Source organism: Brachyistius frenatus, unplaced genomic scaffold (genome assembly GCF_029030835.1).
Source record: "Brachyistius frenatus isolate BFR_SWC_R1_liver_20210118 unplaced genomic scaffold, ASM2903083v1 Contig_23, whole genome shotgun sequence".
In the NCBI taxonomy this organism is placed as follows: Eukaryota; Metazoa; Chordata; class Actinopteri; family Embiotocidae; genus Brachyistius; species Brachyistius frenatus.
In genome coordinates this window covers 2,552,352-2,575,860 of record NW_027210622.1, presented here as the reverse complement: position 1 = coordinate 2,575,860, position 23,509 = coordinate 2,552,352, and the positions used below count along the sequence as shown (strand labels likewise).

The 23,509-nt window shown below is 41.4% G+C and overlaps 1 protein-coding gene across 4 annotated transcripts in view; it reads right to left on the bottom strand.

Annotated features, from left to right (window-relative positions):
- The window catches only part of atf7ip (activating transcription factor 7 interacting protein), a 28,488-nt gene extending 5,205 nt beyond the window's left edge, over positions 1-23,283 (bottom strand). The window contains exons 1-8 of one of the 4 annotated variants that reach the window (XM_069697332.1): positions 22,966-23,283; positions 4,161-4,213; positions 2,639-3,160; positions 2,438-2,495; positions 2,033-2,245; positions 573-754; positions 276-413; positions 80-151 (exon numbers count right to left, since the gene is read on the bottom strand). In XM_069697332.1, coding sequence (XP_069553433.1) covers positions 80-151; positions 276-413; positions 573-754; positions 2,033-2,245; positions 2,438-2,495; positions 2,639-3,154 — 1,179 coding nt within the window. In that variant the 5' untranslated portion in view covers positions 3,155-3,160; positions 4,161-4,213; positions 22,966-23,283. The other 3 variants (XM_069697330.1, XM_069697329.1, XM_069697331.1) reach the window with 3 other exon arrangements.
- Between the last annotated feature and the right edge of the window lie 226 nt (positions 23,284-23,509).

Genomic DNA, 23,509 nt, shown 5'->3' with positions numbered 1-23,509 from the left:
ACGGCCGGCTTTTAAGATGCTGTAGCAACATAGTAGGTGAAAAGACTTGAGCAAATAACAAAAGAAAAACACGTCTTACCTCCTGTTTCCTTTTGTTCTCTGATGCCTGATTGGCCTCACCAAACTTTTTTGCAAGTCGGGCTATCTTGGCCTAAAAAAAAATGGGAGGTGGACTTTAGCTTAAGGCCTTGCTGAATGTGGGGAGAGCACCTCATCATTTTTGCATGTTTTAATAGAAAAATGTACTGCACACTACAATGTTACCAAGTACATACTTGGAGTGTGTTAATGGCGGTTTGGTGTTTAGTGGCACAGTCGATCTTGTCTACTCTGTCCTTCAGCTCTTGGAAATTTTTATCAAAAACTGTCAGCTCCAAAATCCTCAGCCGATCGTCCACTAGCTGTTGCACAATCTGAGGAAGATTATCAGGTAAAGGAATAAAAAAAAAAAAAAAAAAAAAAAAGTTAGGAAATTACTGAAGATGTTTTTTAGTATCCAAGCAGAGTTCAGTTGGTTCAGACTTCAGAAAAACTGTAGTCGAAGTGAAAGTGGATAGTAGTTGAATACAAACCTTTTCAAGTTTATGGTGACTGCCAGCTTTTGCAGTGATTTTTACTTCCAGCTGAGCCTCCAGCTCCTCACGCTCCACTTTGGGCCTTTTCCCGTCTCTCTGCACAGTTTGTCCATCTTTTTCGTAACCCTCGGATAAAGTGCGTTTCAGTCCTGAGGCCGAGCTCTTCTCCTCTTGCACAGCTTGAGAAACAGAGAACACTTTGAGAAACACGGACTTCTCCCCAGTATGTGCCATTTATTGGTGGAAATGTTTGACACATAGCGTGCCTCCGGCACTACTGTGTTGCAGGTTAAGTCCGGGTCAGCGCCGGCTTTAGAGGAGTTTGTTTGTTTGACTGCGCGTTCACGACTGCAGTCAAGTGTCTGTAGTCAGCTAAGAATGCTTTGGCGCGATTTAACAAAACCAGACCGCATAACAGCGTGCCGCCTCTGGTGAGAACAAGTCCAGCGGACGCACTCTTGTCAAAAACGACAGCCACAACAGGTGCTCACAAACAGTGACGCGTCAACGTAAAGCGGGTTTGTTTGCGGTCATATTTTTCAAAGTACTCCGTCTCAAGATCAGAAAAAGTGGGGTTCCCCCCCCCCCCGATATGGAAAAACGAGTATTACTGAGGTACTTTCTAGAACTCGACCCTTTTGAAGGATCAAAGCTCTGAATGTCGTGACAACCGATACGAGGTCGACGCTAAAACTCAGAAAAGCGGAAGATGCTCGTTTTTTTCCCCCTAAGGTACGAAAAGTACCGACGGTTGCTGTAGAAATCTTTTAAGTGCTAGAAATGGCTTTTAGTGTTGAAGTCAGATGATCAGAGACGAGTTGGGGGGGAAAAAAAAAAAAAACGTTTCGGTTGGCTTTATCTTAACATGCTGTCCAAATATTCCCAACCTGAAACGTTACCGTTATTGTTTGTACATTTTCAACAACTGCACCTGTTGAAGCCGTGCTCCACCCACGGCATTCACAAAGCTTGTTTAGGCTAACGCTATCACAGCGAATAACTTGAGATGAGCGGCGCTCTTAACGTCAGCAGGCGCTCAGTCTGTCAGAAGGCGTTCGTGTATGTCAGCAGCAGGGTTTTAGTGAAATGCAGTAATTTGATTCATTTATTATTTTTGGTATCAACTTCTGTGTGGAGAATCATGGAAATTCAGAGGTGTTGGTGCCGACTTCAGATTTTTTTTAATTTTTTTTTTATATATATATCTCGACATCCCTAGTTCAAAGTAATACGTGGTTAGCATTGCATCGCTTTTGACCGCATTTAAAAAAAAAAAAAAATTTTTTATTCATATCTCGCAAATTGTGCAATTTGCAATACAAAATCGTTCGAGTACCGCAGCCGTATTATGTTACAGCTGAAAATGTCTTTTGTTGTTTCTTTTGAATTTCTGTTGCTTCACCAATATGAAGCAACTCTATCTTAGCAATCTTGACGCATTGGGCGCCATCTCGTACCTGTGTTGGAAGGTGGGGTGGATGACGGCCGAGACGGCTTCGCGGCTTGTCCGACTTCCGTTTTTTCCTTTCGGGCCTCGACTTTCACCGAGTCTACTTCCATCTTCTCCTCTCTCATCGGTCCTTTCTTCGCGTTCACTTTGTCGTCCTCTTCTCTTGCGTCGTCCTTTTTCATTTCCTTGTTTTGTTTTTTAGCCGCGCAAGAAGACGAAGCTGGATGAGATGAAGAGGGACAAGAAGAGGAGGAAGAATCGGGGGTGGTGAGTTTGGGCAAAGAAGGCTCTTCGTCTCTTATTTTGGATGTGCCAGCCTCAGGGTCCGCAGCCTTCGCAGTGTCACTATCTACATCTATCGGTTCTTTGCAGTCAGATTCTGGAGGTGGCACAGGCGAACACGAAACCGAACCTTTAACGAGATCCTTTGCCAAATCCGCAGCCGGGTCCTCCGCTGTAGTCTGTTTCTCCTGAAGAAGAGTACAAATAGGTGATTAACGAAATGCTTCTTTTTTTTTTTTTTTGAACAATCAGTCCGACGGCGACACTGAACAAGTCCAGCAACTCTTACAACTTTGTAGAATGAGTACAAAACGCATGTCTAAGCACTTACCTCTTTGTCTTCATCCGCTGGTTTCGCCTTGGTGTCTTTTGACGGTTGTCCCTTACATTCTGTCGACGCTGGTGTACCGGGTTCATTGGACGAGGACGGCGAACCGCCCTTCTTATCGTCCTCCTCTATCTTTTTCAGCTCAAAGTTCAGAGAGTGGAATGGCGATGAAGGAGAAGCGGTTTCTTCCTGCGCTTTTGGACTTTGCGATGAGGCAGGGGAAGGCGACAGGTTTAGCGACAGAAAAGGCGCGGGAGAGCTCAGAGACGTCCCGGAGGCCGGCGACACGGCGCGGGGCGAGTTTGAGTCCGACACGTTGTTTTGCTCCTTCTCGCCCGCTTTTTGCCCATCCTCCTTATGCGTGCCGTTCATTACGGGTGGCGGAGATGGGTTGGACAGTCCCGGGGCCGCTGTCAACAACGTGCTGTGAAGGCTCTCCAGTTGCTGCCTGTCACTGATTTTCATCGTTTTCCGAGCGCGGAATATCTTCTTCTTCTCCTCTGTCACAAGAACTTCCATTGCTGCCTGTTGAATGACAAGGAGAGATCAGAGGTAATCAAGGCGCCTAAAGGAGTCTCGAAAAGATCTCGAGCTGCAAAAGTAAACAGCACAGTGTCTTCGGCTTATGAGCCTGCCCTGATCCTGATCTTTACGCACTGCACAGTTAAGTAATGGCTGCACAGCTCCAGACTGAACACTTGAGGTCACTGTAGAGCTCTTTGGTGGTCTTGTTTGTTCTTTTCTCGAAGGTTCTTCTTTCACAGATGTCTGCATATCACACTAATCGGTTTCCCGACAGCCTGTTTCATTATTAGAAATTTGTCTCCGTATTCAGGCCAAATCAGGCAGATCCTGATTACTGATTACAAACTGCTGAATCGTTTCTACAGTGGAAAAAAAGTCAAGAAGCAGCTCAGTGAGCCAGAAACCCATTTTCATGTTGGTCAGAAAAGAGCTTGAGAAAACTGCTCTGACAAATTCCTTGTGTTTGAATTTTCTAATTTAACCTATGGATTACATATTTACCTAAGCCACGATCCAAGGGAGAAGAAATGACATTGAGCTAACAACAGCAGCAAACCAACCTTCCTCCCATCCCCCCACTTTTCTATTGGATCAATTCTCAGCCAATCACAAATTGAGGCAAATTGAGGCTGTGCTGGCAGCAGTATAAGAGGTTATCCAAAATATAAAGGACTTATCGTGTATAGTTTTAATTTTTCCACACAATGTTGTGTTGAGGCTAGTAGTTACATTTGATAAGTAATCATTTCATGTGTACTCATTTTAGATGCTGACATACTTGTCATGATTAAGACTTATTTTTAGAGTCAAACTAAATTAGAAATGCATTATATTACATTTTTAAAAATGCACGTATTACATTACATTTTTTAAAATGCAGGTGTGTTGCAAGAGACTGTTTATCTGATGTAAAATTCTCATTTCACATTCACTAGCAAAACAGAAATGGGTTATGCTATAAAGTAACAAGCAGTGCATATACAAATTAAGTGTAACTCACCTTTAAGCTGAAAGCTTCCTGGTCATGGATTTACTACAGGATTCCTCGACAACCTGAGGGGGGGAAAAAAAGAGACGCATTTTTTTTATTTATTATTGCTTCCAACACAGAAAGTAAAACCCTAAATTTAGCTCCACTGAGCTGAGCAGTCCATCTCCATCCCTTGAGCTGCAACTGGGCCTTTGGCTTCAGAAGGACATATTCATTTGTGGGGTCACTCTAATTATCATCAAAGTGGAAGTGTAATTGTGTTGACTGCGGGACAGTATCGTTAAGTACATCCACTTTTTTTTTTATTGACGTCACAGTACACAGCAGGACTATTAAGACGCAAAACAATACTACATACTGGCTATGACTCCCAAAGCTTTTAAACCAGCTAACCAAGTGATACATCTCAATGTTACTTCGGTGATATTGTTCAATTAAAAGTGAAAAAAATTCTAGACATATCTGTTTCTGCAATGTTAAATGATTTTATCATTACTGACTAACTCGCTTTTTCTTTTTTGCAAAGAAGTGAGAATGCCTTTATTTGAGTTTTTTTGGGGTGTAATATTTGTGACTTGATAAGACTGTTAATGTCCTTTTTCATTCAGCATTAGAATTAAGACAAAGGCTCAAAGCTCAAATAATTCAATATAATGACAAAATATAGCAGGTGACTGATGAAATATTTGCTGGCAAATCAGTCAGCTAGGTGAACCCAATTACAGACGTGACACGGCACACACTCAAATGAAGAAGAACAAGATTCAAAAGGGGAAAGTGGCAGAACAATAGACAGAGTGGCGTCAAACTGCAGGAGCGAGGCTTTCATACAAATCAAGTTATTAACCCGCATCTTGGGAAACGTTGCGGAAACTGCGTCGGTAATTCTGTCTGTTGGTTTCAGCGCGGAGCACAGCACATCATAGCCAGTTAATATTTAAGTAACCTTTAAAAACCCAATCTGGTGAGAGCAATAATCTGCTTCCGGTACACACTGTGAAGTTGGTTAGCTTCCCTGTTACTGCATTGCTGATCTGTTTTGACTGCAGCAGGCAAAACCACGTGAAACAGCCTCAATCTCCCAAAATCTGCTATTTTAGCAGCGTATATTTTGCAACATAGCAGGCTGCCACACGTATGAGGGGAAAACACAAAGACTGATCTGGACTGAGTGTATTCTTTAGAGTGTAAAAGCTGAGCAGCACCCTGAGATGCTGGTGCACGCACACGCACCACAGTGTAAAGCCATTCCTACCCTGTGCTCACATCAGCAAAGCACGCTTCCTGAAATCACCATAAAGTACTTGTTGTAAAAAAGAAGTAAGAAGACATCTCCTGTTTAAACTGCTTAAAAATGTTAGCTAAAAAGCATCATTTAAAAAAAAAAAAAAAAAAAAAAAAAAAAAAAAAGGGTCAGCATGCATAAACCAACATGTGGAGCGGTGTAAGTTGCGAGCACGATCACTGCTACAGTTCACATTCCAATGGTATTGCACACTGCGCAGGACATAACATCCCCTCCCCCATCCTTCGGCCTCATTCACTGGGCCTGGATTTAGTGCAGAACCTCAAAATGGCCGTCAGCTCTGCTGTTTGCTGCCAGGCTGAGATCTCAGTAGCTAGCTGAAGGTTTCTCTTGTCAGATGTATCAGGTTGCAGCACCATCCTGCTCAGTAAAAACAATTTTTTTTTTTTTTTTTTTTTGTGCCTGAAGCCTCAGCAAGATGACAATGTAAAAAAAAATTTAAAAAAATAATAATAATAATAATATATATATATATATATAAAATGCCAGCCACACTTAGTCTCAGTTCTTAAATACATTTGACAAATAAATCAGATTGTGGTTTAAGTCACAGTTTTGTAGGTTTATAGACAGTGTGCTATATGTGCACTGACTATTAATGACAACTCAATCTAAATATTATTTTTTAGAGTTAAGTGCAGCTATGTCAATGCGTAAGTCTGCTGTTCCAGACTTGGGAGAAAAGCAGAAAACAGTCATTATGTGTCTGATGAACATGCATTGTCTGGGCGTGGAGATGTTAATGTCCACTTCAAGCTAGGCCATCAATAACCACGTAGTTTTTACTGTTTATTTAAACAGCAGAAATCCAGTAGAGGCATTCAAACTTGTGCTTAAACCCCTGGGGAAGGTCTGATGTCTCTGAGGTGAAAGCCGAGTCTAAATTTACACCACGTATTGTTTCCTGCGAGTCGTGCTGGTTCCCGGAGACACTGAATTCTGATAACAGTGGTGGATATCCATTGTTCCTCTTTGACCTTACAAAAATCATGAACCTCCTGCTAAATATTTCACCCACGGGATTTAACTGGAATCAGAAGTTTGACAGGCTGGGATATGAGTGCACAGAAGGGAGGCACTACTCTATAATGCTGTAATGTTTTCTAAGCCGAGCTTTGAGAAATTGCTGACATCACATAAAAAAGGAATTCCTTCACATGTGTCATGTTGTGCTGGAGGCACCAAAAGAAAGCCACAAAGACAATGTGCGACTTTTTGCTCTGGGTTTGAACAAATTTACTTTCTCCCAAGATACAAAATAGCTGCTTGTTGTTTGACAGGTTTTCGTCATAATTCACTGTTGTAACACCAGGAGACTAGTTATTAGATGGAGCAAAGTTAAACGCGGGTAACTTTATCTACTTTAACTTTATCTACTCGGGCCCACGTCGAGTCTATGTATAAGAAATGCTGCGCTTACCGATGTGAACGAGATTTAATCCTAAACGTAAATGTAGCAAAGGTTATGGGTTTCAAAAGAACCACATTTTGGTGTGGATGTAGACCCCAGATCAAAATTTGCCACAAAAAGACAAAAAAATATTTTTTGGATACCAGACAGCAACAAAGCCATAAAAATATCAACGTTTTCCACCCAGCCCTATTGATATACATTTCCAATAAGGTACCAGTTATTGGCAGGTCTGCCCCGAGCTAACGTGCTATGATGGTACTGGTACAAACGAAAGCGGTTTTCTGGATCAGTATCTGATATTTGGACATCGGTTCATTTCACATCCTTGTTTACTGCACCATCGAGATGCCGCGACTCACTGGGCCGTATTAAAACACCAGCACGTCGGTATGAACAAATAATTAGCAACCAGCTTTTCTATTATTCTATTATTATCTTATTGCTTCCTGTATGCTGCTGTAGCAAAAAAAATTCCCCTCGAGGATTAATAAAGTAACTACCTAACCTAACCTAACCTAACTTAACCTAACCTAACCTAACCAGCAAGTACAACTGAAGCATCTGCGCTGACCGTGTGCATCGGCTATTGGAGCGAGTAGGCCCATTTTCTGCGGGCGCAATACAACGGTAACTTGTTCTTGTTGCTTGAAAACCACATTAAAAAAAAAAAAAAAAAAAAAATCAACATTTTGATTGCATTTATAAGAAGATGCCAAAATCCTACCTATCGTCTCAACAGCACACTCATCACTATGGCTGTGATTTACACAGCACCATATGACCTGACCACGACCGGACCATATTAAAACATAATGGTCACCGTTTTACTCCCACATGACTGCTGTCTGTTTCGTATGCAGCCGAACAGTGCAGTAAAAAGTTGCATAAAAAATAAATGACCACCTTCCTGACGGTAAGCAACGGCGAGGCTTTACACGTTGGGATATTTCTGACAAATCAACCACCTAAAATGTGCCGAAGGTGCAACTTACACACACATGTACAGTATGTGACGTCAGTTACTGAGCCCAAAAATGAGCGTCTCCAGGAACAAAAAAAACAAAAAAAGCATGCATACTCGTAGCATCAGGCACTGTTGCAGGTTTCAAGACATTCCTACTGACATTGTTGATCAGCTAGTTAGTGCAAGTTTACAGCAAAGTCTATCATATTAGAAAAATGACTGAAATTAGAGCTTGCTATTTACACAAAATGCCAACCTTAATGAGCCAAAACCTCTACCTTCTTTAACTATTGTCATAAGCTGGCTTTGAGAAGAGTGTGAAGCTGTGATGAGTTTGATTCAAAATGACAGAGAGAAATGTTAAACATTCTTTAAAAACAAAGAAATGTCAACCTTTAGCAGGATGTGTGGGACTGAGGCCTTCCCCGTATTTGTTGATTGTGGGAGGAAGGAAGGACTGAGAGGCCAGCACCAGAACATAAAAAGAAAGGAGGAGGGGCTGAGTTAGGACTAGTCCATCTTGTTGCTTGCAGGGGCATATTATGTAAAGGGTGTGTAGCCAAAGAGCATCTATAATGTGTATCAATTAAACCTTTTACACAGAAAAGCCAGTTCAGTGCTCCTGACACAGAAGAGTGCCGTGTTAATTAACATGATGTGCTAAAAATGCAGTCATTTTTTTTTTCCTCCCCCCTTTCTACTGACACAAAGTGCATGATATATTAGCAGGTACCATATAGGCATCAAATACATCAAATCTTGTGTCTACAGATTTTTTTTTTTTTTTTTTTTTTTTAAGTGCAGCGTGATGATTTTCAAAACCAGCCCTAGCTAGCAGCGCACAGACAGAGGGGAAGTACACTGCACAGACTGTTGCTTAGCAACCCCTGTCCCCCAACTCTAGCACAAACTAGTCCACACAATGGAAATCTACAGCCAGCACGGACCAAACCATTCTGACAAAGAGCAGGGGGATCTTTCTTTTTCTAAAACATCACAGGCAAAGAAACTTTTACAATTTAAAAAAAAAAAAAAAGGTCAAGGACAACACCATAAGAATGCTGCAGGACTTGACCTTTATTGTAGTTCGGTATTATGTTGAGGAGTCACCGGTTATTGAGTTAAAGAATCTGTATTTCAAATCCATTATTTCCAAGCAATTAAGAATTTTAAATACACCATTTAAATGAAAAGTATATTGCCTTTTCTGGTGTGTCTAATGAATTTTCTGACAGACTGTACACACATGATACGATCTCCCCGAGGTACTGTGTGCAGTAAACTGAGCAAGTCCCCATCGATGAGCTGAACACCACGTTAAACTCGGCCTACTGCTGTCCCTCCAAACATGGCCAAAAATCGGGATGTAATAGGATCTCATTAAGGCCGGGCTTTAAGGTGAACTGAAGAATTAAAGAAATAATCACAAAGAGGCCATATTGCTGCTGCAAATAATTTTTGTGTGAGAAAAATTATCAGGCCATATATTTATTTATGCTTGAAGGGTATGACACTCACACATAAAGCAGTAATGTTTAATGTTGACATTAACAGTAAAAAGTCAACTGTGACTGAAAATCAAATGAAGACGACCGAGTGAAGAGAACTCTGTTTAACTAAACCAGGATGAGAAACTGTTTTTGAAAAAAAAAAAAAAAAAAAAAAAAAAAATCACCTTTAAAAAGGAGGACTCGAGAAACTCAGGCCATCCACCGGAGGTTAGATAAATAGCTCGAGTTGAGTTACGAGTTGAGTTACGCTTATCAAAAGGACCACATGGTTAGAAAAAACCAGGAACAAGGTCAAAGGTAAAGGGGAGGAGCCTGGACTGTTCCATCTAACTACAAACCAAGATCTTTCTTTCCTTTTTTTTTTTTTTACAGTAACTTAAAGGCTCATCTGGAGGTAACACTGACAAACTAGTATGTAAAAAAAAAAAAAAAAAAAAAATTCTCATTATATGTGTTGTCAAGGAAAAAAAAACAACAGCCCATAAAACAAACAAAGTCACTTAACGATGGCCAAAGGAGCGCAACATGCACCTTAGTCAGAGCTTAGCTAGCGTCACACAGCCAGTGCTAGATTGCACACCCACACCACCTCAACCTCAAGCCGGCTGCACCACCCACCACCACCCACCTACCCCTCCCTGTGTCTTTCTCTGTCTCTCTCACAGAAACTCACACACACACACACACACACACACACACACACACACACACACACACACACACTCTGGAACAGTGTCTCTTGCTCAAACATGGACTGAACCATTCTGTTGTGGGGAGGGAGTGGGGGTAGGGCGTTAAACACAAAAGAGAGAAGAAGAAATAATAATTAAAAAAAAGGATAAAATATTAAAGTAATCGAACACGTAAAAAGTTTACTTACACATTTGCTTAATGGCTTATTTTCTCTGGCTTCACACAAAATGTGAAACTATCGCTGCGCTTTATTTGTAGCTAAGATTTTTTTTTTTTTCCGATGAGCTTCCTGAAACCCAGTTGAGAAAGCCAAAATAACATAAATGAATGTAAGCACTTCCTGTGATGAACTACAATTACTGCATTGGAGGTCAAAAGATAATATCAGCAAAAAGACTTGAGAATTTTTTTATTTTTTTTTCCCCACGTGACCTTTATGGTAATAAACAAGCAATGGCGCCTTTTTAGCCACACATTCCCGTGCTAGCTGCACACAGCAAAAAAAAAAAAAAAAAAAAAAACTAGAGCACAGCTTGCCTCTATGTGCCCAGCCTCTCCCACAGCAAGGGAGGGCTGCAGCTTAACAGGACCGTACCATTCTAACACGGGGGGTGGTTCCTTTACTCAAGAGGAACAAAGAACACCCACCTAAAATATACAAACTGAAACAAAACAAAAAAATACACTTAGTGCATTATTACTTCCCGTATCCAGGTTTGGACCGGTGAATTTTTGTCAAAAGTATTGAAAGTAATTTCCTGATTTAATAAGTTTAGACTTAAAACAGAGAGACACAGTAAACTGTTGAATAAGTAGTGCACTAGAAATTATGTTGTTTTTTTACTTTCATGTATAACCTTCACCTGTCTTCAACAACAACAACAACAAAAAAACCTGTGTGAGAGTAAACAAAACCCTGCAATTGTTGTCCAGCCCTCCTTCTCTGTCACTGCAGAAACACAAAATGGCCACCAGCGTTGCTGGGAACAGCAAGCTGAGCAAAGGCACAGGCAGATCATGTAACAAACTCCGCCCACTAAAAAAAAAAAAAAGAAAGACAAGTAGAGAGTATCTGCAGTAATCTCCATGCGCATATGAGGATCTTGAGGGAACAGCACATTAAATGAGCTCAAATAACATTATGTCTGCATATCATAGTGATCATCTCTAAATCCTGGTTCAGTCTGCTGAAGTCCACATGTCCTGTGTTCAACACATGAAGCTATGACTGATAAGTTCACAAAACCAATTTACCTTTAACCTCACGTGTTCAGAGCTGTCACACTAAATATTTTATTAAACTTAAGTCTAAATAACTGGCTAATAAAAAATATACCTTTTGCCACTCAAGAGCGCCGTAAGTGCTTTAAACTGAACCTGCCACCGAGCTGTCTCCAACTGTCAGACACAAAGGACACAGGGTGATCTTAATTTCTGATCACTCAAATAACAAATAAAATCAAGAGTTATCGAACGCAAGACATTTTTTTTTTTTTTTTTTCTGTGGAGGCTAAATACTGAGTGGGAAAAAAAAGAAGAAAAAAGATGTCAGCAGAGGCTGCATACCAACATTACTGCGCACAGTGCGCAGTCCTCCCTTCCCCCACACACACTGCCTGCATCTGGATTCACTGAAACTCAAAATGGCCACCTGGTCTGCTTCAGACACAACTGAGCCCTGACAGCAGCTACGTGTAGCACAACATATCTGGGCACCACCAACACCATTGAAAATAATCCCTAGGTGTATCACTCTCGCCCGAGATGTTTGATTTCTGCTGAACGCTCCTGGTGGAATATTTAGCAAAATAAAACAGAAGCTAAATTCGTAGGATTGCCTAAAGCAGGTAAGTAATGTTGTGTAGTGAGAGTTTCATGTTGCAGCAGATGCCCGATTTGCTCGCGGTTTAAACTGTGAAAATCACATTGAATCCCAGTTATTATTAAACTGACTTACTTCTTTTGCACCCTGACCTAATTATACATGTTGTTTCTCGAGCATGTTGAACATCATGATCTGTCTGATTTTGCAGACTGATTTTTACCCTCCCCCCCCCAAAAAAAAAAACAACCAACCTTACAGGATGTGATTGTACGAATAAACTCATCAGGAAAGGGTTATTTGGTAGGCAATGTAAAGTATGGAAATATGTAATTAGCATCTAGATTTAATCACACGGGCTTTCTCGCTGCAATTTGCATGTTCTTTCTCTTTTTTTGCACTTCCTGTTGCAGCTCCAGTCTACAATCACAATGCAAGGACATGCAAGTGGAGTAGACTAGACAAATCTAAATTGCCCAGAGGTGTGAAAGGTGTGAAACACTCAGATGGAAACCAGCAGCTTGACTGACTGATATCATACAGATAAATAATAAGCCATCATATCTAACCGGTATCACAATCATTAATTGTTGCAGTAGGGTTCAAGACATTTCTTAAGAGGAGACATCTGTTCAAGTAGATGTAATCTGGTATTTGCCAGAGAATCCTTAAGAAATAAAGGACTTCATCTGTGATTACATGTTCTCGATATCCAGTCGTAAATTGTGTGACAGTGGAGTCAGTCTGCGCCTCTTACAGGAGCTCACTCATTGACTGCAATAAACTGAACACAGTCCCATCAGGTAAAGTCTACCACCACCTGCCTCGTTCTTTTGTCATGCTTTCCCACATGATCAGACTGTTTTACTTTTGCTGCTGTCTGACAGGCAGAAAACAAGGTGGGAGCCCAGACTTTGAGTTATTCTAAGCAGCAGCTGATTATTGATCTTTCTTGTGACATTCCTTTATGTACATCTGTCTGTGTGCCATTTTCCATCCAGTCAGGTGGGTATTTTCCCTTTCCATGTTAAACTAGCTGAAGAGCCCCAAATATGATTGTCTACATGATAATAAAACAATTTAGTTCAAATAAAAATTTAAAAAAAACTAAGGAAACTACAGGATAAAGCAAATACCCATCATTATTAGCAACTAAATGAGAGAATCTGTTTGGGACATTAGTGAAAACTAATAGGCCGAATGTAAAGGTGAAAAACAAGAACATGCCAAGAAATCTCAAAGTCAAGTTATTCTCAAAAAAAATAATTAAACTGTTCAGCAACAGTCTAAAAACATTGCTTCTTAGCCTGCAGTTGCCCAAACATTGTACGCGTGATTAGTTTTTTCCTTTTCCATTTATAAAGTGGAGACCATGGAGGAGCAGAGTAGAAGGAAAAAAGGGAAGAAAAATAGGGAGGGGGTGGGCAAAACCAGGAGGATCCATGTGAATCCAGCAAGCACATGGAGATTATTCTTTAGCCATGCGCAGCCGAGGGAGGCTCGGATGTGGCAATACAGAAAAAGACAATGAATACTGACCAGCACACTACAAAAATAAACAAAAAACATCAGCAGTGCAAAATGAAACTAACCTAGGTTTCCTGAATAACATAGTAATAAAAACACTTCTGGATAACAGCATGCAGCTGACCCCTTTTTCTGGTCAAACTGCCAACCTGCAGACCATCTCTAGGGTAACCTGAGTTTAAGTCAGATCCCATGATCTAGCAGTAGCTAGCACAGTCTGAACTTAAGTCTACAGCCTGACATAGAAAGGCAACACCCCTCCCCCACACCTGCAGTCTGTTCCCGACCAGAGTTTTACAGCCAAGCATGGACTGAACCATTGCAGCACAGGGAGGGGGGTTCTCAAACACAAGGGAGGGAGCCGTAGAAGTAAATGACAAATTCAAAGCTGTCTGAACAAGTCCAGCTCTGTAGTTACAAGTTCCAAATTAATTAGCCTACGTTGACCAGGAACACATTTCTTAGAGGATTGTAGTTCTCCTAAATTGGTCACCCCCCCCCCCCCTGTGGCCTTGAAAGAGCAGCTTCTTCTCCTTGAGCTATTCTATCAAAATGTATTTCTGTCTCAAAAGCAGAACTCATCAATCTAAACAGCATTCCTCTGAAGTTTGTTAAATGGAGATTAAGTCATAAAATGTTTTTGGTTTACAGAAGGATGAATCGGGTGTTACAAGCTTCTTTTCCCCCCCTCTGCCTAAAACACACATGCCAAGCATGAAAAAGTATCCGTGAGGGACACTTATACTGTTTTTGTTGTGGAAAAACAAATGGCCACACACAGCTAACATTTCCTCACTTCACAATTTGGATAAGTCAACCCGCTAAACTACTCAACATTTTCCCCACCCCCACTCTTTTCCCTTTGATAAATTGCTTGCAGTGCATGTCAAAGCACAAAATGGCTGCTGCTGCAGCTGCTACTAGAAGAAGCCCTTTTTACAAAGACTATGTCAGTCCTTGCCCACTTGTGATTATCTCTTGATGCTCAATTTAATTAAAATAAGTGACCTCGGTTGCTTTTTCTCCATGCTGTTTTTGTTCTTTTTTTTCTTGAGGACTTATTTTGTTCTGGGAGGGGTAACACGTTTTGTTTTTAACTAAGGAGAATTTATATAACCCCAACCAGACAGTAAATCTTCATTTGAATCACATCATTTGATGATGGACAACTTTAGGCTGCAGCCTGGGGCTGGGTATTGCTAAAAAAAAGAAAAGAAAAAAAGATACCGATATCTTGATTATGATGGTTCCTGAATGATACTTTTCAATAACAATTTAATAAAAATCCTTTTAAGAGAAAGTAATGCAGTTTTTTAGGGGTTGTGGTGGCTTGTAACCCAAGTTACTTGTTATAGCTACAATTAAAAGATGTCCCCAAATTGCCTCACATGCAATTGTACCGACGTTGCCTCAGCGCCTCGCATGCTAAACGCTAAGTAGCTACTCACAGACAAGGCTCCAGTTCCTGCAGTGCATTTAGCTTGAACAGGTGTGTGGACAAAATTTGGTTTGAATAGAGCGAAGAAATAAGGCTTTCTCGTGAGTTTTACGCCCGCCTCAATAAAGCAAACGTTTTGCATTTTAAAAGAAAAACGCGTCAAAGTGGATGTAGCCTCGGTACTAACGTTAAGTACCCATTGACGAAGCACTTTCCGACAGCAGGCGGTAGGTTATCGAAGCCATTCAGCTGCGGCCATAAAAGTCCAGATGTTTCGTACCCAGCTCAAAGCATACGAGAGGCAATCCGAAAGGTCATGGACGGATCCTGTTGCTGTCAAAATCGGCGCCTCGGTTATTTGCGATTTCACCACGGACCAGAAACGTCAGCGGAGAGCACACGTGAAATCTTTGGGAAGCGGAAAGGAGTCCCGGGGAGCCAAATCCGGCGAGCGGCGGTAGCGAGGGGCGACGATTGTGTTGTTGGAAGGTCAGCGCCTCGTGCCTTTTCAACAGGGTGTGGGCGAGCGCGCCGTCTTGTTGGCGGTCCAGAGTGCCATCGCGCCACGGTTGCGGTTGTTTGCACTGAATGTTTTTCCACCTCAGGACGTCACGGCAGAAGTTGGCATTGACTTCGTGACCCTGCTGGAGAAGTCGTGGCGCTCAACCCCGCCGTCGCCGAAGAGTACCGAAGGTAACCAAACTCGCGTTCACGGTGACGTCTATAAATCTCGTTTGCTCTACGACTTCTGAATCCACGCTGACACCAACAATGTTTCACAGTCTGCAGCCCTGCTTTGCTTTTTGGTCACTGAAACACTCCAGATAATCCTTGTGCCAAGTCAGCGGTACATACAGTCTATTTCTTAATAAAAAAGTTGCATAAATTGAGGACTGTCATTTTTTGAGGATGGCCACAAGTGATGGTGCACGTGTCGTATTTCAGTTTTGTTGTACTGTACTTAATTTAATGGACGTCATTGTTGCGCAACCAGCACCGAAGGAAGCAGCTACGAGGCAAATGCTATTTTATGCGCCTGTTTCACCACACGGTACTGGTTTGGTCGCTTTTCTTGGTTTTCCATTTGGCAAAGTTAAGGATAGTACCTGGAACCTTTTTTTTTTTTTTTTGGCATCACCTCAGCTGTGGTGTATAAAACACTAAAGACCACTGACCGGTCAAAGAGAATCATCGCTGCATCATTGCGTGCGTGGCCGAGGACGTCCTGCGCACACTGCAACTGTTCGACAGCCAAACTACAAAAGGTTGCCGACGATATCCTCGATCGACGTAACGTGCGCGTGTTGTGTTGAAGATTATGTCGGGTTTTTTTGACGATGCTGCAACGACGATCAGCGACACCAATAGAAAATGAATGTACATTGTAACAAAAAGCAAGTAGAGCCAGTACTGGAAGTCGAAAGGTTTCACTCCACACTTAACAACTGCGAGTTTACTATGACTTTCCCATTTATCTGCGATATTGGGAGTTCTCCAGAGCTCAGTACTGGATGTCCTCCACTTTTATTGGAAGTACACAATTAACATCAGCTTTCAAATTCCTATGTGTTGCCTTTTTTTTTGTCTGTGCTTAAACTGTGACAAAGATCCTGATCAAGATGCTGATCTTTTTTTAAACATATTTTGCTTTGTGATCAAGTGTCTCCGGCCACTTCTGCGCGAGCCCCTACAAATTTCAATGTAATCTTTTAAAGTCAGATTATTGGTCGTAGTACGGCGTAGTGCTTTTACACTGTACTTGCGTACGGTAAGAAGTATTGTATGCAAGTACGATTGAGCCAAAAGTCCAATATGGTTAATACGTGTAAATGTTTTGTACCATACCGGGGCACGGTACGACGGTCCATGCCTGCGTTGTGAGAGGCGCACTTGACAAGTGTACCTGAGAAATAATACTCAAGTACAAAATCATGGGTACTTGTCTCCGTAAATACCCAAATTACATTAAATGCGGTATGGTTGGAGATACTGGACCGGGACAACATGTGGATTGGCCGCAACAAGTAGAGCATCAGCTCACTGCGACACCAAAAGTAATTTATACCGCTCACATTGTTTGCGATACCCAACCAATAGAGGAGAGGGAGGCAGATATTACTTACATTCTTCTGGAGTGGTAGTATGCAGCGGAGCCAGCTGTGTTAGCAGTGACTAAAAGCCCAGACTTTAATGCACATTTAACAAAAAGCAAAATCATGGATGAAAACATTACCGGATGCAGGGCTACCCTCTCAACAGGGCTGCACGATTAATTGTAGTGAAATCGCCATCTCCATTCATACCTCTATGCGATCTAATTTCTAAATGACAACGATTCTGCCCCACTTACATTGTGGACATGAAGTACATCAAAACAAGCACCCATTCTTTCTCCCTCAACAAATGCCAATATGGCGTTACAACATGTGATCCACAGCAGCAGAAACCAGCGTTAATGAAAAGAAAAACTGATGATGGCAAACCCAAAATGCTGTTGTCCAAAGTTGATGTGCTGGTCCTAAATCAGGCACCATAATGTTTCGTATAATGTTTTCTTCTGTATCAAGTGAATGAGTGCAATAAAACACAAACTGTCAGGTTGGAGGTGCCGAGTTGTCAGCAACCAACAACAATGAAATTGGTAAATCTAAATTGTTTTCTACAATTGGTACTTGCTTACTCGCTGTTTAAACCGTACGCTGAAGAAACCATTGGTGGAGAACGACTTTGCCTAGTTTTCTACTGTTCGAGTCTCGGGCAGAACCACGAGCCAAAGGATGGATACTTGCTCCAGACTCCAGAAAGCAACACCGGCAACTCCTGTCTCAACAGTAATGTGACATTTTCCTCAGTTGTTTCGGTAACCACTGGCAACACCAGCATCTCTGTACAAAGTACGGTAGCTTTTGCGACATTGTTCTGCAAGGTGGTAGAGCACACAACTCCAAATAAGTCAGCCATAGCATCATCTTTACCATCCTGGACGTCCCTGGACGGGGACCAGGCCATATCTAGGCGGCACAGTGGTGCAGTGGTTAGCATTGTCGCCTCACAGCAAAAAGGTTCCGGGTTCAAATCCGGTCCTGGGCCTTTCTGTGCGGAGTTTGCATGTTCTCCCTGTGCTTGCATGGGTTCTCTCCGGGTTCTCCGGCTTCCTCCCATCATCCAAAAACATGCACCTCAGGTCAGGTTACCTGGCGCCGCGCTAGTGGCAGGTAACCTGACCTGAGCAGCTCCCCCCTGAGAGCCCCCCTGCTGTAGCGAAGAAATTTCCACTCGGGGATTAATAAAGTGAAATAAAAAAATAAAATAAATAAATAAAACCACAGCTGATGCTACTTTCTGAAAGCCGCCAAACGTGATGTTCACTGAACAGGCCGCCCAGTAGCCTGGCTGCACCGCCTGTGGCTCCACATCCACTCTGAAGGGCGGACCAATTAGCAAGTATTGTCAGAGGTCAACTGCTTTTGTCCAACCCCTCCTTCGCTGCGATCGGACGGCTGGTGACGGTGACTATCGCAGTGCTAATATTTTTCAACTTTCGTTGACCGGGGGAAAAAAAGAAATCGGCCTAACGTTCAGCGCAGGTTGAACGGTCAGCCCCTCGTCAAGCTGTCGGCGTTCCTTGAAACAATTTTAAAAATATGCTTTACTCAGGAAAAGCGCCGTAGGTAGTTGCAGCGGTGGCAGAGTGTTGGCCAGTTTCGGCGCATGCTGATTGGTTAAAACAAACCGGAGATCAAACCTAAGCACGATGGAACAACTGCAAAAGATTCACTATGGAGGGTAGCCAGGCCCATGTATTCACAGAGTGAAGTTGGGTTTTGGTTTGAACCAGGCTACCCGCCTGGTACTATAGTGACTAAAATAGATGTAGTATAGTATTGTCATACTTCAGTAGGGTTAGAGGTAAACCTTTTCAAAGTTCAGTAAGGTTCCATAACGTCAGTGTTTACTGACTAATTGTTATAAGGCTGTAGCCACACTATTGCACAGGGATTCACCTTTCTTTGTCGTAATTATAGTATGGAAACCCTGTTCCCATTAACGTTTGCACAGCCACACCACAGGGCAGACCAATCAGCAACCAGTTAGGGTGGCTCAGTGAGATGACGTTGGTATCAAGTGTTTTTTCCCCACGTTATTGCAGCGGTGGTACAGTTTTGGCACATTTAGTGGCCAATAGCGATTGTTGCTCCGATGGTCTTAAACCTAATACAAAATCGACACTCAGTAGGAAGCAACATCATGTGCAAACTAATAAGGTGCGTTTTTTTTGTAATTCACAAATAGATGTCCGTTGCATTAATTTTCTGTACAGCTATATTCTGACATGACAAGATATTTACACAGAGTGGGAGTATAAACATTTAGCACATGACGCACATCGGCGAGTTGGAAATACATTATATGAAGGAAGGAGGGTTTTTCCTGTTCTTTCACAAGCTGCATCATTAAAATATGTTAAAAAACTATGTTTGCTCTTGGGGTCTTAACAAATGACTAATGTGATCACTTGGGAGGATAATTCCTTCTCTTCTCACAATTACTCCCCTAACAAACATTCTCACTAATTAAAAACAAAATTTAAACACAGAAATAATTTTGCTTGCTTGATGACAATTCATAACAGAAGCATAAAATGACAAGATGATAGTTGGGATTTTAATTTTCCTTGTGGTTAGGGTTTTTCAGGTTCTCAAGTTTTCATCCATGCAGGAGCATGTTAAACTGCCATCAGTTTTTCAAACAGGTTTGAAAGGGGCTAAATAGTCATAAATAGCGCAATATCGCGCAAAGAGATTGTCTTAGGCCTACAAATATGGGGAGGCAACTTCCGCAACTTGACCACTAGAGTGGATACACTGAAACATAACACACAATGCAATGAAAAGAGGAAATATATATATGGATGGCAAGCCTGGACAAACGTTCTCTTTTAGAGTAGCTTATAAGAATTTTTGACTGAGTTTCAATTGAGGCAAATAGATTTAAAAGATAGGTATGTGGATTATTTTGAACATAAATAGTCACTGTTTTGTATGTGTACATGTTGAGAGCACAGTCCTGTCCATGAAAATCACAAATTATGATAGATCAGTGCGTTACAGTTGTCTTAAAATAGATACACAACTATGTAAGCCAGACTAATTTATTATGGCCTAAGTGTGAAATGCTAAAGAAAATTTAAAACAAGCAAGGCTTTCTAATTATCAGCTTGACAAGACATAAATGATAAAAGAGTATCTTGAGTTTGAGCCCAGATCATATTTCTCATCTCTCTCATTTTCAGCCTGAAGCAAAGAAACCGGCTGTAACTGGTTGGAACCGGTTCCTGTGGACTTGGCAAGGTTTCAAAAACATATAAAACGGAAACATTTTCAAAAATACAGGAACAGAACCATGTTTCACTCTCAACGTCATCTACGTCAGGGATGTTTGCAAAAATTACATTCAAATGAGGAAATTAAAAATGATAGATTTTCCTTCAAAGTGTAGACAAACCCATTCTGTTTGTAAATTTAGCTTATATATACATATGGTTGAAAATTTTACGATTGGTTAAAATTTCAATCAATATTTGAATGGTGGGTGATATTTCTCAAGTGTACTTGGTATCATACACAATGACTAATGTTTATCTTAAAGGTGTAGTGCGAGGTAAGTGTTCACGGTCCGTATTGCACACACTTGAAATTTACAAATCAATAATATTACAGAATGAGGTTTCGTATTGATGCTCAGTATGTCTGCAGTATTCAGAGTCCACATGCAGTTTATCACTAGGCCCAATACGTAACATGTTCACAAATCCCTTTATGTGCAGCGCATACTATATATCTAAAATGCACACCTTTTGAACTCATTTTCATTGTAAGCACATTAATGATTGGCATGCATCTCAGTTACATTGTTGAATGCATCAATGATATGCATGACTAATGCCAAGGACTTGGGGTTTCCATAGGCCTACAGTTGTCATGGGCCAACAGCTGTACAGCAGACTTACATTTGGCAACAAACTGTATAAACCAGGACTGAGAAAGGTGCCACTGCTAGGCATACAAACGCCTCTTTTTCCCTACATGTGGAACATCTGGATGTCTCTCTTGTAAATTAAAGCTAGGGCAGAACCACAACCTAATATATTCTCATCCAGTATGTATTTGAAGGCAGCTAGCTCTGCACAATTAATAGGTAATTCTGATCAATCGTATTAAATGAGAGTTTAAATTAATTTACAAAGTAAAAAAATAAATAATGCTCCAAACATCTACCCGAAAGCTCTTGAAAAAAATGTAGGTGGCGCCTTTAAAGCTGCTTCCTCTTCTGCAGTAAAAAAAAAACAGAAAACAAAAACAGACTGTGTAATGAATTCAGAGTGCACCATGTGAGCACTGCCACTGGGTGAAGTGTGGTGGGGGGTGAAACCAGAAACAGGGCTGTACCATGTTCCAAAAAGGTAAAAGCAAACCTTAAACAGCTTACTTTGCATGGGCTAAATATTCCCCATTTAAAAAAAAACAAAAAAAAACAACACATCATAAACATGATGAAAGAGTCCACTTCTGAAGACTGACAAATTCCCCAAACTGTGGCTGACTCAAAGCTCTGCGATTTGTACAGCATACACTCAGTTGGTCACTTAGATGGAGAGTATTTCACCTAAATAAAAAAAAATATATATATAAAAAACCTGATTTATTTTTGTATTTTAAAAGCCCAAAGGACAGGACAAAGACAAAAACTGCTCAACTCTTGTATTACCATTGACATTAGGCCACACCCACATCCTGGGTCAGTGTGGTGCATGGAAAATTACTGGACTGTACCACTTTGGACCAAGAGGGGGGGTTTAAACTGCCCAATGTAAGGGATACTGCAGTTTCTTCTTCAGTTTAGACCATTTTTGTATTCTGTTGACATATAAGCCTGTATTTAGTGTTGATTCCCAGTTAAGGGATAGGCTGCTGTCTCATGATTGAAAAATAATCATTATCAGAAGTATTAAAAAAAAAAAAAAAATCCCCAACTCTTTACAAAAGCTCTATAAAAGGATAATAAAATATAAATAAAGTTATAAAGCCACGTTTGTTATTTTCTTTTTGCCCACATTACTTATTGCCTAAGAACAGACTCTCAAAACATGTCCTCCTTTTTTGCCCCTCCCCCAAACTATAACTTCTCCTGTATGCTGATGGTGCTTGCTGCTGGTTTTTTAGCACCAACACAACATGGTCGCTGTACTGAGGTGGTGGAGTTGGACCTTGAACACAATCGTGAGGTATAAATACCTTCAAAACCAGTTCCCAGCTGGTTCATGGGGAACTTGTTGAATTATATTCAAATGTACTTGATTACTTGTATCACAACAACACCATGTGATCAACAGAGAACTGGGGCAATAAACTTTTCTTTTTTTGTTCGTATTAATAGGTTGCTAGTCAAGAACTGTTCCTTACGCAAGTCACCAAAGCTTATAAACAAAAACAGAGCCACGGTTTTTGGAGCAGCTCTGCGCACATTTTGGTCACATCAATAAAAGGCCAACAAAGCACAAATAACCTGCATAAAAATTTTTTTTTAAAAACAATCGCTGCGTTACAACGCTGAACGTTGTAATGTTTCCATACAAGCAAGAAAATCGCTGCGATTTCAGCAATTTGCTAAATAAATGACAAATGAATGCGTGCGGTAAGAAAAAGTCCCGTTAATGTCATTATGCAACGTAATACAAATTAAAATTCATTTCCGATACCAATTTCCATCAGCGAATAAAATGTAAATTGTGTTGTAAACTGTTTGTAAAAAAAAAAAAAAAATCTTCCATGTTCAAGTAGAAAAATAAAAGATTTATCGTGGGCTTTGCAGGAACGCTAATTTCTCGCTGAACTTTTTATTTCTTACGCCGCTTCGATCCCGACAGGCTCTCTGTATAATATAGCAGTACCACAAAAAAAAAACCAGAAAGAAATGCTTTTTTTTTTTTTTTTTTTTTTGGTAATCCACAGCTAAATATTTTTTGTTCATAAACCCAAATTAAAAAGAAGTTAAGGCTTCGCATCTACTTGCCTAAAACAAAACGTCAGGTTGAGAGCTTGTCCAGCTAGCAACGCGAGCTGCAATACCTCGACTCACCGGCTCTTCGCGTTGTCCGACGACGTTCCCGCGATTTTCCGTCAAACTCCTCCCGCGCTCCTCTGCCGGTCGGAGTCTCCCAAGAAGCAGGCGGGGTGGTTGGAGGAGGTGGAGGTGGTGGTGGTGTTGGCGGCGGTGTGTGTGTACACGGCCGTTGCGGTCAGGATGGGGGGGGGGTAGTAACAAGTCCGCCGGTTTCAACATTAACCGGGAAAACTAGTGCGCTGTGCCACAACAACGGATTACTTCTGTACCGGCGGCAGACTCCGCCGACTGATCTCCGCTTCGGCTCCGAGAATAGACTCCTCCTCTTTTCGTCCAAAAAAAAAAAAGAAAAAAAAGAAAACAACAGTCGACTGTAACCGACGTCAGCCGTCGGTGGCGGGAGGCGCGCGGCGGGGGTTGGTCGGTAGACACCAAACGGTCCGCGCTCGTCCAATCGTCGCGCGCTTGAACGTTTAGTTTTTCCTCAGTATTTTTTTTTTTTTTTTTTTTCTTTTCTTTTTAAAGCGCCTCTCCCGGTGGTGGTGGTGGTGGTGGTGGT